At 38.8% G+C, this 17,353-nt stretch overlaps 1 protein-coding gene across 2 annotated transcripts in view; it reads left to right on the top strand.

The window, feature by feature from the left end:
• Positions 1 to 17,353, top strand: part of TEX11 (testis expressed 11) — a 359,673-nt gene that overhangs the window by 17,334 nt on the left and 324,986 nt on the right. For both annotated transcript variants that reach the window (XM_035288474.3, XM_078362393.1), the window contains exons 3-4: positions 3,892 to 4,013; positions 8,120 to 8,204. In XM_035288474.3, coding sequence (XP_035144365.3) covers positions 3,892 to 4,013; positions 8,120 to 8,204 — 207 coding nt within the window. The remainder of the gene's footprint in view (positions 1 to 3,891; positions 4,014 to 8,119; positions 8,205 to 17,353) is intronic.

Below are 17,353 nucleotides of genomic sequence, written 5' to 3'. Positions count from 1 at the left end.
TGCATATAATTATTGTGACTTGGAGTAAAATCTTGAATTGATCTTGGCAGGTCTTTGAGCTGCCTTGGCTTTTGAATGACTGGTTGAGCTGATGGAGGTCACAGGGAAAGACTTGGCAGGACTGTTGATAGATTTTTACATGTTGTAACAGAAGCTCCCTTCCTCAAGGACAGGGAAAATATTTATTTTCTATCATGTTGTACCTAGAATGTCATCTACTTAATCAGAATTAATTGATACAGATTAACACGGCTGCCTCAATCAAGTGACCCCCTAGTTTTAACTAGGATGCATCTTATTTTAAATCAAATGGACTGAAATCGTGTTGTAAATCATAGTTTCTTTCTGTGGCCAGGAAGATAACGTAATAGTTTTTCTCAAAATGTACAATCTTGCTTGATAAAACCTTCATACAGTTTGTTGTTTTCTCATCTTGGGAGTAGACTTCATTTTGTATTTGAGATAGAGTCTTGCTCTGTCGCTCAGGCTGGAGTGCAATGGCATGATCACAGCTCACTGCAGCTTTAACTTCCAAGGCTCAAGCGATCCTCCTACCTTAACCACCCAAGTAGCTGGGACCACAGTGTGGGCTACCAAAGCTGGCTAATTTTATTTATTTGTAGAGATGAGGGTCTCCCTATGTTGCCCAGGGTAGTCACGAACTCCTGGGCTCAAGCAATGCTCTTGCCTTGGCCTCTCAAATTGCTGGGATTACAAGCATGAGACACTTTGCCCAGCTGTAGACTGCATTTATAGAAGTTCTTTTCATCAGGTGCAGTGGCATGCACCTGTAATGCCAACTACTCAGATGGTAGGATCACTCCCATCCCGAGAGTTTGAGGCCAGGCTGGGCAACATAGCAAGACTCTGTCTCAAAAAGCAAAATAGAATTTCTTTTCTGAGGTTCTTCCAGATGCAAATCTCTTCTTCATAGTGTAACTCTCAGCCTTTCAGCTATGTGATCTCTACCACTTACCCAGCTTTGCTGACTGAATTTTCTTCTAAAGGACTGCAATGCTGTTATTGCCTCAGCTGGTGTCAGCAAAGTTGCTCAGTCAAATAACACTGAAAATATGTTTTGAAAGGACCAGAATTACTAATACAAAAATGAGTTAATAAAACATTAACCACTTAAGAGAACATTTACAAATCAAAATACATGTCTTCATAGTCTCATAAACTATGTAACCAAAAACTATAAATGGTATTCTCCAATAACATCTTAGGATTTTTTTTTTGAAAGACAAGGTCTTGCTCTGTTGCACAGTTGGAGTGCTGTGGCATGATCACAGCTTAACTGCAGCTTCTGCCTCTTGGTCTGGAGTGATCTTCACACCTCAGCCATGGAGTAGCTGGAACTAGTGAGCCACCACGCCTAGCTAATTTTTATATTTTTTTGTGGAGATGAAGTCTCACTATGTTCCTCAGGCTGGTCTCAAACTCCTGAGCTCAAGGAATCCATCCGCCTCAGCCTCCCAAACTCAGGATTATAGGCGTGAGTCATCACGGCCAGCCAGGATTTTTTTTAAAGGAACTCAAATTAAAAATTTATATTGGTGGCATGTGCCTATAGTTCCAGCTACTCGGGAGGCTGAGGCAGGGGAATTGCTTGAACCTGGAAGGCCGAGGTTGCAGTGAGCCGAGATCGGCCACTGTACTCCAGCCTAGGTGACAGAGAAAGACTCTGTCTTAAAAAACAAAACAAAACAAACAAAAAAATTTATATTGGGATTTTCTTTTCAAAAATATTTTTAAAAATCTGTTTTTAAACAATATTTGTATTTTTAAAAACATCAATTTTAAAACCTCCCTGATTCTGTTATCAATATTTTGAACAAGGGCTATGTAAATATATGCCCCTCAGCCCAACACTTGCCTAGTCTTAGAAGAGTCAGGATATTTAATATCAGTCTTTCCATTAAACAATTTAAGGGAGAAAGAAAGATAGAGGTTTTTTTTTCTTTTATTTTTGAGATGGAGTCTCACTCTGTTGCCCAGGCTGGAGTGCAGTGGTCAATTTCGGCTCACAGCAACCTCTGCCTCCCGGGTTCAAGTGATTCTCCTGTCTCACCTTCCAGAGTAGCTGGGACTACAGGCATGCACTACCACGCTTGCATAATTTTTGCGTTTTTCTTTTCATATATATTTTTTCACCTAAAGTGTTTAAAATGTGTGGTATTGTAACATAATTGAACATAATTTGCTTTGTGAAGTCTATCTGAATCTGTAGTCTTACGTTTAATTAGATTTTTATTTGTATACGTATATAGTTAGTGTATATATTTATGGGATACATGAGATTTTGATACAGGCATACAATGTATAATGATCGCATCAGGGTAAATAGGCTATCTATCACCTCAAGCATTTGTTTAACTGAAATTTTTGTAGCTGATTTGTTGTTTATTGTAGCAGGTAAAAATTCTGTTTATTTTAGCAGTTTAAAAATCTTTTGGAAGGTGCTTTTATAGTACTGTTATGAATATTAATAACATTTTTGCTAATTTGAGGCTCAGGAATGTTGCAAGAAATTAGAACTATGTAGCTTATGGACATTTCTGTTATGAGCTTGAAAAAACCCTCAATTTTGATAATATGAAGGGCATCAATTGTGATTCTACTTCATGGTTATTGTTTAGTTTTAGTTTTTTTTTTTAGACAGAGTCTTGCTCTGTCACCCAAGCTGGGATTCAGTGGCACGATCTGAGCTAACTGCAACCTCAGTATCCCAGGCTCAAGCGATTCTAGTGCCTCAGCTACCCCAGTAGCTGGGATTACAGGTGGGCACCACCATGCCCAGCTAATTTTTATATTTTTAATCGAGATGGGGTTTTGCCATGTTGACTAGGCTGGTCTCGAATTTCTGGTCTCAAGTGATTTGCCTGCCTCAGCCTCCCAATGTGCTGGGATTATAAGCATGAGCCACTGCGCCTGGCCGAGTTTTAGTTTTAGGGTTTTTTTTTTTTTTTTTTTTTTTTTTTTTGAGGTGGTGTCTTGCTGTGTTTCCCAGGCTGTTTCAAACTCCTGGGCTCAAGGGATCCTCCTGCCACAGCCTCCTGAGTAGTTGGTACTATAGGTGTGGAACATCATGCCCAGCTAATGCTTGGGTTTTAAGGAATTACATGGTCTAGTAAGATTCAGCTATATGGAGTCTGGAGCTCAGACCACTTAGAAAATGGTGACATCATTTGTGCAGATTCAATAGCTGGTTAATGTTGTTGCTAATTGAGCATGTCATTTTTTTCTCACAAAGTAAGGTCAAGGCTTCAGAGCCAGCAGTTAGCTGTGTCTGTCTAATGCTTGAAAACATTAGTAAGTGTTTTTCAGGGCACATATGTGGATCTTCTTTCAGAATTTCTGTATTTTCTAGTTTTGAAGACATTGTTAAGTTTGGTTTTGTAGGGGGTTTTTTGTTTGTTTGTTTGTTTTAGAGAAAGGGGCTCACTGTAGCCCATGCTGGATGGAGTAATGAAGTACAGTTGCAGGATCATAGCTCACTGTAGTCTTGGACTCCTGGATTCAAGTGATCCTCCCAACTCAGCCTTTAGAGTAGCTGGGACTACAGACGTGTGCTACCAAGCTTGGCCTGTTTTGTACTTTTAAGATTACCTTAATAATATTACTGTTTGTGAAGTCAATGCATTTTACTTTCTGAGAATGAGTAATGATTTAGTTATAAACAAGTGACCCCCAAAGAATGCAAATTTTATTTGAAAACTATACTCTGGCTTAAAGAAAATTTAAATCTCCAGTTTGGTTTTACTCTAAGGATCAAGTTTCTTCAGGCTATATTCATTTGGCCAATGGCTTAGGAATAAGTTTAAAAATGATTTGCTACTTTTAGCCAATGGTAATAGTTCACAGCACATTTATCATCTATTATTATTTCAGAAGTTACTGAACACCTGGTTACAAATGATAATTCACCTAACATACCAGAGGCAATTGATAGACTCTTCAACGACATAGCAAATATCAACAGGGAGTCTATGGCTGAAATGTCAGACACTCAGGTTAGTATAAAAATAATTCTGTTCTTTCCTTTTTTTTTCTTGGAAAAAAAAAGTTTCTTCCCTTTCCTCCTAACATGACATTCTGTACCACATCCCCTATAGCTGAGCGGAAAAGTGGTATTGACCTTGCTCATCGCCGGGGAAAAAAAAATGTTATAATAGAGAACAGAATTTCCTTCCTTTGTAAGACTGAATAACCATTGTATGTGTATACTACATTTTGTTTATCCATTCACTTGTTGATGGACACAGGTTGCATCCACCTTTTGCCTATTGTGAATAATGTTGCTATGAGCATTGGTATGGAAATTTCTGTTCAAATCCCTGCATTCAATTTTTTGGATATATACCCAGAGTTGGAATTGGCAGTGTCATATGGGAAATCTGTTTTTAATTTTTTGAGGAACTGGCATACTGTTTTTCATAGCAACTGTACCATTTTACATTTCTATCAATAGTGAACAAGGGTACCGGTTTCTTCACATTATCACCAATACTTGTTCTGTTTTTTTTTTTTTTTAATTGATAGTAGTCATCTTAGTGACTGTGAGGTGATATCTCAGTGAGGTTTTTTTTTTTTTTTTTTTTTTTTGAGACAACCATATTCTGTCACCCAGGCAGCTCACTGCAACGTCTGCTTCCTGGGTTCAAGTGACTCTCGTGCCTCAGCCACCTAAGTAGCTGGGATTATAGGCAAACACAACCACACCTAGCCAATTTTTGTGTTTTTAGTAGAGACGTGGTTTTGCCATGTTGGCCAGTTTGGTCTCGAACTCCTGACCTCAAGAGATCCACCCACTATGGCCCCCCAAAGTGCTGGGATTACAGGAGTGAGCCACTGTGCCTGGCCGTAAATCTCTTTTTAGATCATAAACTCTTCTTATTGTACTTAGCTGTTAGTGAAAACAAATTATAAGGTTCAGTTTGGGTTTTGTTTTTTGTTTTTTAGACTGTTTTGGTCTGGCGTGCAGTTGCTTGATCTCGGTTCATTGCAGCCTCGACCTCCTGGGGATCAAGTGATCCCCATGCCTCAGCCCTCCAAGTAGCTGGGACTGTATGCATGCACCACCATGCCTAGCTAATTTTTTGTACTTTTCATAGATACGGGGTTTTTCCATGTTGCCCAGGCTAGTCTTGAACTCCTGAGCTCAAGTGATCTGCCCGCCTCGGCCGCCTAGTGTTAGGATTACAGTCACGAGCCACAAGAGTTTGGCCTTATTTTTCAAGAAGATCTGCTTGGTTTTGGAAATGCCTTGAATTTATTTTCTTTCTGGAAAGTCTAATCTTTGTATTATTTACTTCTGTTTGCAGCACGTATTTGCCATGTTTTTCATTATACATTTATATAAACCTATGACAAAACCTGCCATATCTTAGGTGCTTAATACATACTTGTTGAGTATATATGTGTTTTGGGATTATGAAGTATTTACAATCATAGTTTATCTTGCCCTTTCTAATACAATATGAGAAAATACAAAAACATTGTTTAAAATCATAAAGTAACATAACTTTACAGAAAGTTTTAAAAAATGGATACAAAAATCACATGCAAACATACCACTTCAATATAACTATTATTATTTTACTGTATTTTCTTTAATAGTTTTACTATTTAAATGTTATTTAGCTGTAATTATAATGTAGATGTAATATTCTTGGCATCTTAAAAGGCAATTTTCTCTTTTTTCCCAACATTTTAAAATAAACATTTTCAAACAGAAAAGTTCAAAGAATATTACACTGGACACCTGTATAACAGCCACTTACATTCTACAGTTGTAAACATTTTACCATATTTGCTTTATCACATATACATTTGTTCATCAACCCATCTTATTTTTTGGGTGCATTTTAAAGTAAGTTGCTGAGAACAGTACATTTCCCCTCCTAAATGTTTTAGTGTGCATATCATTAACTAGAATCCAATATTTTATTAAAGTTCTTTTTTGAGGTAAGATTTACGTATGTACAATTTTTTGTACATACAATTTTATATGTTTCCTTCTTTCCTTTTTCATCAGACATGTAATAAGTATATTCTGGTGTTAAAAACATAGTTTTCATGACCACTATTTTATTTTTATTTTTATTTTTTTGAGGCGGAGTCTTGCTCTGTCCCCCAGGTTGGAGTGAAGTGGTATGATCTCGGCTCACTTCAGCCTGTTTCTCAGGTTAAAGTAATTCTCCTGCTTCAGCCTCCCAAGTAGTTGGGATTACAGGCTTGAACCATCACACCCTGCTTTTTTTTAAAATATATCTTTAGTAGAGACGGGGTTTTACCATGTTGGCCAGGCTGGTCTCGAACTCCTGACCTCAAACTATCCACCTGCCTCGGCCTCCCAAAGTGCTGGGATTACAAGCATGAGCCACCATGTCTGGTCATGAGCACTATTTTAAATGGATGAATACTATTCCATCAAGGAAGTTTATTTGGCTCATGGTTCTGCAGATCGTATAAGAAGCATGGCATCTGCTTCTGGTAAGGGACTCAGAAGTTTCCAGTCATGGTGGGAGGAGAAAGGGAACAGGCATCACATGATGAGAGAGGAGGAAAGAGAGAGGAGGAGGTACCAGGCTCTTCTTTTTAAGAATCAGATATGGTAGTAACTAACAGACTGAGAGTTCACTCATTACTGTGAGGACAGCACTAAGACAATGAGGGATCCACCCCTGTGACCCAAGCATCTCCCATCAGTCCTGCCTCCAACATTGGGGGATCAAATTTTGATATGAGATTCCCAGGGGAAAAATATCCAAACTATATTACATGCTGAATAAATAATCTGTTTAAACTGAAGTTCATCAGAAGAATGTGGAACCGTAGGTGAGAAAAATGGTGTGGAAGAAAAGACTTAAAACTGACATATAATTTTGTATTATTGCTGTGCATAAATTAGATTATTTTGGTGTATCCAGTTATTTTTGGTCTTAGTCATATACTACTACTGATATATTTATTATAAGATAATGGCATATAGCTTCTATGATACTCATCATAGCATACTGGGAGATTTAGGCCAGGGCTATGCCATATTGGTCTCAGGCCAATAGTACTATCTAGAACCGCTTATTGCCTTCAGAGATCTCTTCCTAGAAACCAACCTATCCCCAATTGCTGTTTTGTGTTTTCATTTTTTCTTGAGACACTGTGAGCTTAATTTAGTTTTGTATCCAGTTGACTAGTTTCTACCTAACAGAAAGATAAGCCCCTAAAGAAACAAACTTCCTCCTAGTCCGCAGAACAAAAAATAACAAAATAACAAATCAGTACTATAAGTGCTACATCAGTTGTATAAGAAATGATGTATGATATCAAGGAATCTAGTTAGGAAGTGAGACTAAGAACTAAAACATGGCTGGGTGCAGTAGCTCATGCCTGTAATCCCAGCACTTTGGGGTGCCAAAGCAGGTGGATCACCTGAGGTCAGGAGTTCGAGACCAGCCTGGCCAACATGGTGAAACCCTGTCTCTACTAAAAATGCAAAAAATTAGCTGCATGTGGTGGCAGGCGCCTGTAATCCCAGCTGCTTGGGAGGCTGAGACAGGAGAATTGCTTGAACCTAGGAGGCAGAGGTTGCAGTGAGCCGAGATCAAGTCATTTCACGCTAGCCTGGGCGACAGAACAAGACTCTGTCTCAAAAACCAAAAAACCCCCAAAAACTAAAAACTAAAACAATTAAAGAATAAATGATACAAAGTAATATAATTAATTGCCAAATTGTATACAACTTAATAAATATAGGAATTCAAAGAAGAAAAATCAATGTAGACTGTAATGGTTGCTGAAAGCTTCATTTATGTTGTTGGTAAGACTGAAATGGATTTGAGTTACATAAAAACAAAGGGAGGAGGTATATCAGGTGAAGCCAGTAGTATGAATAAAGACACATTGATAGGAATGAACAAATTTTGTTCAGGAAATAGTGAGATAATTATTCTAATAGTGGGTAAGTTTTCGTGGGGAGAGGTAGAATGGGACTAGATTATAGACGGCCTGGAAATGACCCACAATAGTTACATAAGCATACAACATTCGAGAACGAAAATAGCGTTGGAGGTGGACAGTATTTTAACTAGCTAAGGAAATGTTTCTCTTTGACCAGGTGGAAGAAATAGCAGTAAACCTATGGAACTGGGCACTTACCAAGAGAGGAGGTTTTCATATAAATGAAGAGCAGAAAACTAAAAGTACGTATACATATTGTGACTCATATTATGAGGAGTGTTTTTACTATATATTGAGTAGTGTTCCTGCAGTTTACATAATATTTTGACCAGTTCTTAGATAGAGATTTGTTAAAAGACAACACACACTGGTTTCTCAAACAAATAGCCTCCCTCAGTTTTATGATTTTTTAGAGGTTAGCTCCTTATTAACAAAAGTTTAAGGGTATCACCACAAGAAATAGTCTGGAGGTGAACAGCAAAGAGGATTAAAAGGTGGGACAGTGAGAACTTAAGGAAATGTTAAAGGACATGGATTATTTCTCATGGAGATGATAAAAATCTTCAGGGTTCTGAAGGACCATCAAATAGTAGTTTCCCCTCTATTAATAATAGAATGATAAGTGTTGCCATGTGACAGATTTAGATTTTAAAAGAATAGTTTCCTCGGGAGGTGGATTGATAAACATTGGAATGAGTTAGTGAGAAAAACTATAGAAATTCTTGCTACCTGTGAGAGAAAACAACAACAAAACCCAAAAATTTCAAAGTAAACTCATCTTGTTGGATGCTTTGAATGTGGTCCACTGCCTGGCACTGTTCTAGTTCTTTAGCTAAATGGGCAAAGTTTAGTGTGCTGACAGTTACTGATTTTCAACAGGCATAGTGACAGCAAATGCATTTATGGGAAGTATTTTGCCCACAAAGGATACATTGAAGTAACAAACTAAAGGGTGAACCTCTGGACTGCTTGACGTTGTAAAGACAAATGACTTTTGTCTGTATGCAAGAAATAGAATTTACTGTTATTTATCTTTGTGAATATAAACAAAACTGTACACAACTTCCATGTAGACATAGGGTAATTGTGCTTAATATAATCAATAATATACTTACTCATGAGTCCACTCTATTAGCATGTTTAGAGAACAGTTCTAGCTCTTTAAGTCTTAGATAAATTGATATCATTGCTCCCAGGAGCCTGATCCTGTAGTTATGGGGAGGTAAGAGCTAGGAATTGATCAGTGGAAGAAACCTTAGTACACAGGTGAACATGTGATATTAAAGTGCATTAATTCTTAACTCCTACCCTTCTGCATATGAAGGAATATTGCTTTAGCTGTTTACTGCTTATCAAATAGGGATATGGTGGATGAAGTGGCTATCGCAGCCTCTTCCCATGTACTGTCTCATTTCTTTTTCTTTTTTTAGGGAAGACAAGGGGTAAGGGCAGAACCACACAGTATTGATAGGGTTAGGGCCAGGGAGATGAGAGAGCTAGGGAAGAGAAAAGAGAATGTTAAAAACAAAAAGGGGGGCATGTAAGAGGGAAAAATACTAAATGGGTAAGGAAAGTGGGGAAAGTAGAGAAAAAAGGGGGAAGCAAGGAGGAGAAAGGCAAGAGGGGAGAGATGAAGAGGGAGAGGCAAGAGATAAGAGAAGAAAAGGGAAGGATGAGAGGGGACAAGAGACAGTAAAGAAGAGAGCCCCGGGCCGGGCGCGGTGGCTCAAGCCTGTAATCCCAGCACTTTGGGAGGCCGAGGCGGGTGGATCACGAGGTGAAGAAATCGAGACCATCCTGGTCAACATGAGGAAACCCCGTCTCTACTAAAAATACAAAAAATTATCTGGGCATGGTGGCACGTGCCTGTAATCCCAGCTACTCGGGAGGCTGAGGCAGGAGAATTGCCTGAACCCGGGAGGCGGAGGCTGCGGTGAGCCAAGATCGCGCCATTGCACTCCAGCCTGGGTAACAAGAGTGAAACTCCGTCTCAAAAAAAAAAAAAAAAGAAGAGAGTCCCATGTAGTGTCTCATTTCACATAGCAGTTCTTAATCAGATATTTGGGTGCTTGTTACGTGTATCATACTGTTTTTTTGTATAGTGGAGAATAGGTTGTTAGTGCAGGAGGCCTCCAAGTTAAAATAATTTTATTTCAAAAATATGTTTATTGGAGGATATTTTGTTTCCTTAAAAACAAATTTAGTGTGCCTGGATTACACTATGTCGTGAAATAAGTCATGAAGATGTATAAGCTACAATTCTTTATTATTTGGAAGAATTATGGAACGATGAACAAGAAAGTCAGAAGTAGATGAATGACTTAGAAGTTTTAGTTTTAGACCTGTTGCATTTGAGATGACAGTGAGGTTGGAGATGGGAGACTAGAGCTTACGAGAAAGGTAAGTATTGAGCCTGTAGATTTGGCTATTATTTTACACAGCGGTGGTAGTTGAAGCCAGAAGAGTAGTTGAGTTCTTTGAGGGAAAAAATAGAAATAAAGAAAAAATAAAGAGCAGTGGTTCTTAAATATTGATATAAATCAGAATCAGGCTGGTCGTGGTGGCTCACGCCTATAATTCCAGCACTTTGGGAGGCCGAGGCAAGTGGATCATCTGAAGTCAGAAGTTCAAGACCAGCCTGGCCAACATGGTGAAACCCAGTTTTTACTAAAAATACAAAAGTTAGCCGGTGGTGCATGCCTGTAATCCCAGCTACACAGGAGGCTGAAGCAGGAGAATCGCTTGAACCCAGGAGGTTCAAGGTTGCAGTGAGCTGAAATCGCACCATTGCACTCCAGCTTGGTAACAAAAGCAAAACTCCATCCCCACCCCCCCCAAAAATCAGAATCGCCTATGAAGCCTGTTAAAAATAGAGATGCCCAGGCCCTGCCATTGTTGGTTTTGATTCATTTAGGTTCAGGATGAAATCTGGGCATGGTTATAATTTGAAAAAATGTCTCAAGAATTCTCATGCACACCAAAATTTAAGAACCAGGGCTATTGAAAGAAGAACAAAGTAGTGAGATTTTAACTCTGAATCTACCAGGTTCAAAGTTAAATAAAAAGAATAAGGATAGGTGAACCAAAAGGAACAGTCAAAAAATTCTACAGGAGATTTGTTAGTCATTTATTGCATGGATTCTCCTTATAGGCTTCTTGTACCATGTTATGGTACGTAGCAAGTGAAAGGGAAAAGGTAAGATACCAGAACAAAGATACCAGTCGTACATTATGCTTGAGGATTTGGGAAGGAATAGTTTACAGCTAGATAAACAATACATTTAAAAATTTATAAATGTCAGAGGGTATAACACTGTGTTTATCTAAAATGAATTCAATTTCAGGCAGGTAGAGCAGAGTAAAGCGAATGTTCAAAGGTGTCAGTCACCAAGTACCTAACTAAGATGTTTATAATATAGAGAGATAAAGAACAGGCTGGTGAGAAGACAAGATGGAGCAACAGCAGCAAATAAAACATCTTTATATGGAAGTGTCATTCTGTTTCAGCCTCAGCTGCCGTTGGCTTTGAGGCTTATTGGTGATAATTATAAACATCAGGATTACGAATTTGAGAATTCGAGCAGACAGATCTAAGACTAAGATATTTCCCACACAAGGACGAGGATATTTCAGGCTGAGCTTTTTTTTTTTTTTTTTTTTTTTTTGAGACAGGATCTGGCTCTGTCACCAGGTTGGAGTGCAGTGGTGCAATATTGACTCACTGCAACCCCTGCCTCTTGGGTTCAGGTAAACCTCCTACCTCAGCTTCCCAAGTAGCTGGGACTGCAGGCATTCACCACCACACCCCACTAATTTTTGTATTGTTTGTAGATAGGGATTTTGCCATGTTGCTCAGGCTGGTCTGAAGCTCCAAGGGAGTAATGTTTTTCAAAAAGGCTATGACCATTACGAAATGTTGCTATGAAGTTAAGGAAGGTGATCTTTAGGAGTCCAGTTTTAGTAAAGTGGTAAGGATGCAAAACAGATTGAGGGCAATTAAGGAGATTAGTGAGTAGCAAGACAATAGAGGTAGTAGACTTTTCAATTCAAGAAGTTCGTTGATGAAAGGAAGAGGAGAAATGGGATGCAAGCTTGAAGCATAGTGGGGTTAGTTGATTTTTTTTTCAATGTGAGGAGATGGGGACATTTGAAGGTAGAGAAGAAGGAATAAACTGAGAGGGAACTACTCAAGATACTTTTAGAAAGGGGCAATAATTGGGCGTGGTGGCTCACGCCTGTAATCCCAGCACTTTGGGAGGCTGAGGCTGTTGGATCATGAGGTCAGGAGTTTGAGACCAGCTTGGCCAAGATGGTGAAACCCTGTTGCTACTAAAAATTCAAAAAAAATTAGCCAGACATGGTGGCATACACCTGTAATCCCTGCTACTCAAGAGGCTGAGGCAGAAGAATTGCTTGAACCTCGGAGGTAGAGGTTGCAGTGAGCCAAGATCGTGCTACTGCACTGTAGCCTAGGTGACAGAGTGACTGTCTCAAAAGAAAAAAAAAGGGGGGATATAATTGAGAGATCAGAGTCTGAAAATATTGAAGGATTAGCGAACTTTGTAACTTTGAAATAAAGAAGGGAAACATTTTATTTTATTTTATTTTATTTTAAGTTCTGGGATACATGTGCAGAATGCTCAGGTTTGTTACAGAGGTATTCATGTGCCATGGTGGTTTGCCACACCTATCAACCCGTCATCTAAGTTTTAAGCCCAACATGCATTAGGTATTTTTCCTAATGCTCTCCCTCCTCTGACTCCCCACCCCCTGACAGGCCCCGGTGTGTGATATTCCCCTCCCTGTGTCCATGTGTTCTTACTGTTCAAATCCCACTTATAGGTGAGAATATGTGGTGTTTGGTTTTCTGTTCCTGCATTAGTTTGCTGAAGATGATGGTTTCCAGTTTCATCCACGTCTCTGCAAAAGACATGAACTCATTCTTTTTTATGACTGCAGAGTATTCCACGGTGTATATGTGCCACATTTCCTTTATCCAGTCTATCATTGATGGGCATTTGGGTTGGTTCCAAGTCTTTGCTATTGTAAATAGTGCTGCAATAAACATACGTGTGCCCGTGTCTTTATAGTAGAATGATTTATAATCCCTTGGGTATATACCGAATAATGGGATTGCTGGGTCGAATGGTATTTATGGTTTTAGATCCTTGAGGAATCACCACACTGTCTTCCACAATGGTTGAACTAATGTACACTCCCACCAACAGTATAAAAGCATTCCTCTTTCTCCGCATCCTTGCCCTCTGTTGTTTCCTGACTTTTTAATGATTGCCATTCTAACTGGCACGAGATGGTGTCTCATTGTGGTTTTGATTTGCATTTCTTTAATGACCAGTGATCATGAGCTTTTTTCATATGTTTGTTGGCCGTATAAATGTCTTCTTTTGAGAAGGATCTGTTCATATCCTTCACCCACTTTTTGATGGGTTGTTTGTTTTATTTCTTGTAAATTTGTTTAAGTTCCTTGTAGATTCTGGATATTAGCCCTGTGTCAGATAGTTAGATTGCCAACATTTTCTTCCATTCTGTAGGTTGCCTGTTCACTCTGATGACAGTTTCTTTTGCTTTGCAGATGCTCTTTAGTTTAACTGGATCCCATTTGTCAATTTTGGCTTTTGTTGCCATTGCTTTTGGTGTTTTAGTTATGAAGTCTTTGCCCATGGCTATTTCCTGAATGGTATTGCCTAGGTTTTCTTCTAGGGTTTTTATGGTATTAGGTTTTATGTTTTAAGTCTTTAATTCATATTGAGTGAAAGTTTTTTTTTTTTTTTTTGAGACGGAGTTTCGCTCTTGTTACCCAGTCTGGAGTGCAATGGCGCGATCTCAGCTCACAGCAACCTCCGCCTCCTGGGTTCAGGCAATTCTCCTGCCTCAGCCTCCTGAGTAGCTGGGATTACAGGCACGCGCCACTGTGCCCAGCTAATTTTTGTATTTTTAGTAGAGACGGGGTTTCACCATGTTGACCAGGATGGCCTCGATCTCTTGCCCTCATGATCCACCCACCTCGGCCTCCCAAAGTGCTGGGATTACAGCCGTGAGCCACTGCGCCCAGCCCAATTTGGCTCTCTTTAAGTCTGTTATTGGTGTATAGGAATGCTTGTGATTTTTGCACATTGATTTTGCATCCTGAGACTTTGCTGAAGTTGCTTATCAGTTTCAGGAGATTTTGGGCTGAGATGATGGGATCTTCTAGATATACAATCATGTCATCTGCAAATAGAGACAATTTGACTTCTTTTTTTCCTAATTAAATACCCTTTATTTCTTTTTCTTGCCTGATTTCTCTGGCTAGAACTTCCAATAATATATTGAATAGGAGTGATGAGAGAGGGCGTCCTTGTCTAGTGCTAGATTTCAAAGGGAATGCTTCCAGTTTTTGCCCATTCAGTATGATATTGGCTGTTGGTTTGTCGTAAATAGCTTTTATTATTTTGAGATACGTTCCATCAATACCGAGTTTATTGAGGGTTTTTAGCATAAAGTGCTGTTGAATTTTGTCAAAGGCTTTCTCTGCATCAATTGAGATAATCATGTGGTTTTTGTCTTTGGTTCTGTTTATGTGGTGAATTACGTTTATAGACTTGCGTATGTTGAACCAGCCTCGCATCCCCGGATGAAGGCTACTTGATCATGGTGGATAAGCTTTTTGATGTGTTGTTGCAATTGGCTTGCCAGTATTTTATTGAAGTTTTTTGCATCTATGTTCATCATGGATATTGGCCTGAAGTTTTGTTTTCTTGCTGAGTCTCTGCCGGGTTTTTGTATCAGGATGATGTTGGTCTCATAAAATGATTTGGGAAGATTCCCTCTTTTTGGATTGTTTGGAATAGTTTCAGAAGGAGTGGTACCAGCTCCTCTTTGTATATCTGGTAGAATTCAGCTGTGAATCCAACTGGACCTGGGCTTTTCTTGGGTTTTAGGCTCTTAATTGCTGCCTTAATTTCAGACCTTGTTATTGCTCTGTTGAGGGTTTCGACTTTTTTTTGGTTTAGGCTTGGGAGGATGCAATTGTCCAAGAATTTATCCATTTCTTCCAGGTTTACTAGTTTATGTGCATAGAGTTGTTTGTAATAATCTCTGATGATGGTTTGTATTTCTGTGGAATCTGTGGTGATATCCCCTTTATTGTTTTTTATTGCATCTATTTGGTTATTCTCTCTTTTTTTTTTTTAAATCTGGCTAGTGTTCTTTTTTGTTGATCTTTTTGAAAAACCAGCACCTGGATTTATTGATTTTTTTTGAAGGTTTTTTTTTTTTTTGTCTCTCTCTCCTTCAGTTCTTCTCTGATCTTAGTTATTTCTTGTCTTCTGCTAGGTTTTGAGTTTTTTGATCTTGCTCCTCTAGCTCTTTCAATTTTGATGATAGGGTGTCAATTTTAGATCTCTCCTTGCTTCTCTTGTGGGCATTTATTGCTATATATTTTTTCTCTAGAGACTGCTTTAAATGTGTCCCAGAGATTCTGGTATGTTGTGTCTTCATTCTCGTTGATTTTGAAGAACATCTTTATTTCTGCCTTCGTTTCATTCTTTATCCATCCAGTCAACATTGAAGAGCCAGTTTTTCAGTTTCCATGAAGCTGTGTGGTTCTGAGTTAGTTTCTCAATTCTGAGTTCTAACTTGATTGCACTGTGGTCTGAGAGACTGTTATGATTTCTGTTCTTTTGCATTTGCTGAGTAGTGATTTACTTCCAATTATGTGGTCAATTTTAGAGTAGGTGTGATGTGGTGCTGAGAAGAATGTATATTCTATGGATTTGGTGTAGAGAGTACTGTAAATGTCTATTAGGTTTGCTTGGTCCAGGTCTGAGGTGAAGTCCTGGATATCCTTGTTAATTTTCTGTCTTGTTGATCTGTCTAATATTGACAATGGGATGTTAAAGTCTCCCACTACTATTGTCTGGGAGTCTAAGTCTCTTTGTAAGTCATTAAGAACTTGCCTTATGTATCTGGGTGCTCCTGTATTGGTTGCGTATATATTTTGGATCGTTAGCTCTTCTTGTTGCATCGATCCTTTTACCATTATGTAATGTCCTTTTTTGTCTCTTTTGATCTTTGTTGGTTTAAAGTCTATTTTATCAGAGACGAGAATTGCAACTCCTGATTTTTTTTGCTCTTCATTTGCTTGGTAAATCTTCCTCCATTTCTTTATTTTGAGCCTTTGTGTATCCTTGCATGTGAGATGGGTTTTGGCTTTTTATACAGTTTGTCAGTTTGTGTCTATTGATTGGGACATTTAGCCCATTTCCATTTAGGATTAACACTGTTATGTGTGAATTTGATTCTGGCATTTTGATGCTAGCTGGCTGTTTTGCCCATTGGCTGATGCAGTTTCTTCATTGTGTTGTTGCTCTTTACCATTTGGTGTGTTTTTGGAGTGGCTGGTACTGGTTTTTCCTTTCTATGTGTAGTGCCTCTTTCAGGAGCTATTGTAAAGCAGGCCTGGTGGTGATGAAATCTCTAAGTACTTGCTTGTTCGTAAAGGATTTTATTTTTCCTTCACTTATGAAGCTTAGTTTGGCTGGATATGAAATTCTGGGTTGAAAGTTCTTTTCTTTAAGGATATTGAATATTGGCCCCACTCTCTTCTGGCTTGTAGGGTTTCTGTTGAGACATCTGCTGTGAGTCTGATGGGCCTCCCTTTGTGGGTAACCTGATCTTTGTCTCTGGCTGCCCTTAGCATTTTCTCCTTCATTTCAACCCTGGTGAATCTGATGATTATGGGCCTTAGGGAGCTCTTCTTATGGAATATCTTTGTGGTGTTCTCTGTATTTCCTGGACTTGAATATTGGCCTGCCTTGCTAGGTTGGGGAAGTTTTCCTGGATAATATCCTGAAGAGTATTTTCCAGCTTGGATTCATTCTGTTGGTCACATTCAGGTACACCTATCAAACGTAGATTAGGTCTTTTCACATAGTCCCATATTTCTTGGAGACTTTGTTCATTCCCTTTTACCCTTTTTTTCCTAATCTTGTCTTCTCATTTTATTTCATTGAGTTGATCTTTGACCTCTGATATCCTTTCTTCTGCTTGGTCAATTCGGCTGTTGCAACTTGTGTATGCTTTGCAAAGTTCTCATATTGTGTTTTTCAGCTTCATAAATTCACTTTTATTCCTCTCTAAGTTGTCCATTCTTGTTAGCATTTCATCAGATCTATTTTCAAGGTTCTTAGTTTCTTTGCATTGGGTTAGAACATGTTCTTTTATCTCACAGAAGTTTCTTATTACCCACCTTCTGAAGCCTGATTCTGTCATTTCATCACACTCATTCTCCATCCAGCCTTGTTCCCTTGCTGGTGAGGGGTTGTGATCCCTTGTAGGAAGAGAGATGTTCTGGTTTCGGCTGTTTTCCTCCTTTTTGTACTGGTTTCTT

Source organism: Callithrix jacchus, chromosome X (assembly GCF_049354715.1).
Source record: "Callithrix jacchus isolate 240 chromosome X, calJac240_pri, whole genome shotgun sequence".
NCBI classification, from domain to species: domain Eukaryota; kingdom Metazoa; phylum Chordata; class Mammalia; order Primates; family Cebidae; genus Callithrix; species Callithrix jacchus.
Note: the sequence above shows the minus strand (reverse complement) of the source record. Positions and strands in the feature narration are given on the sequence as shown.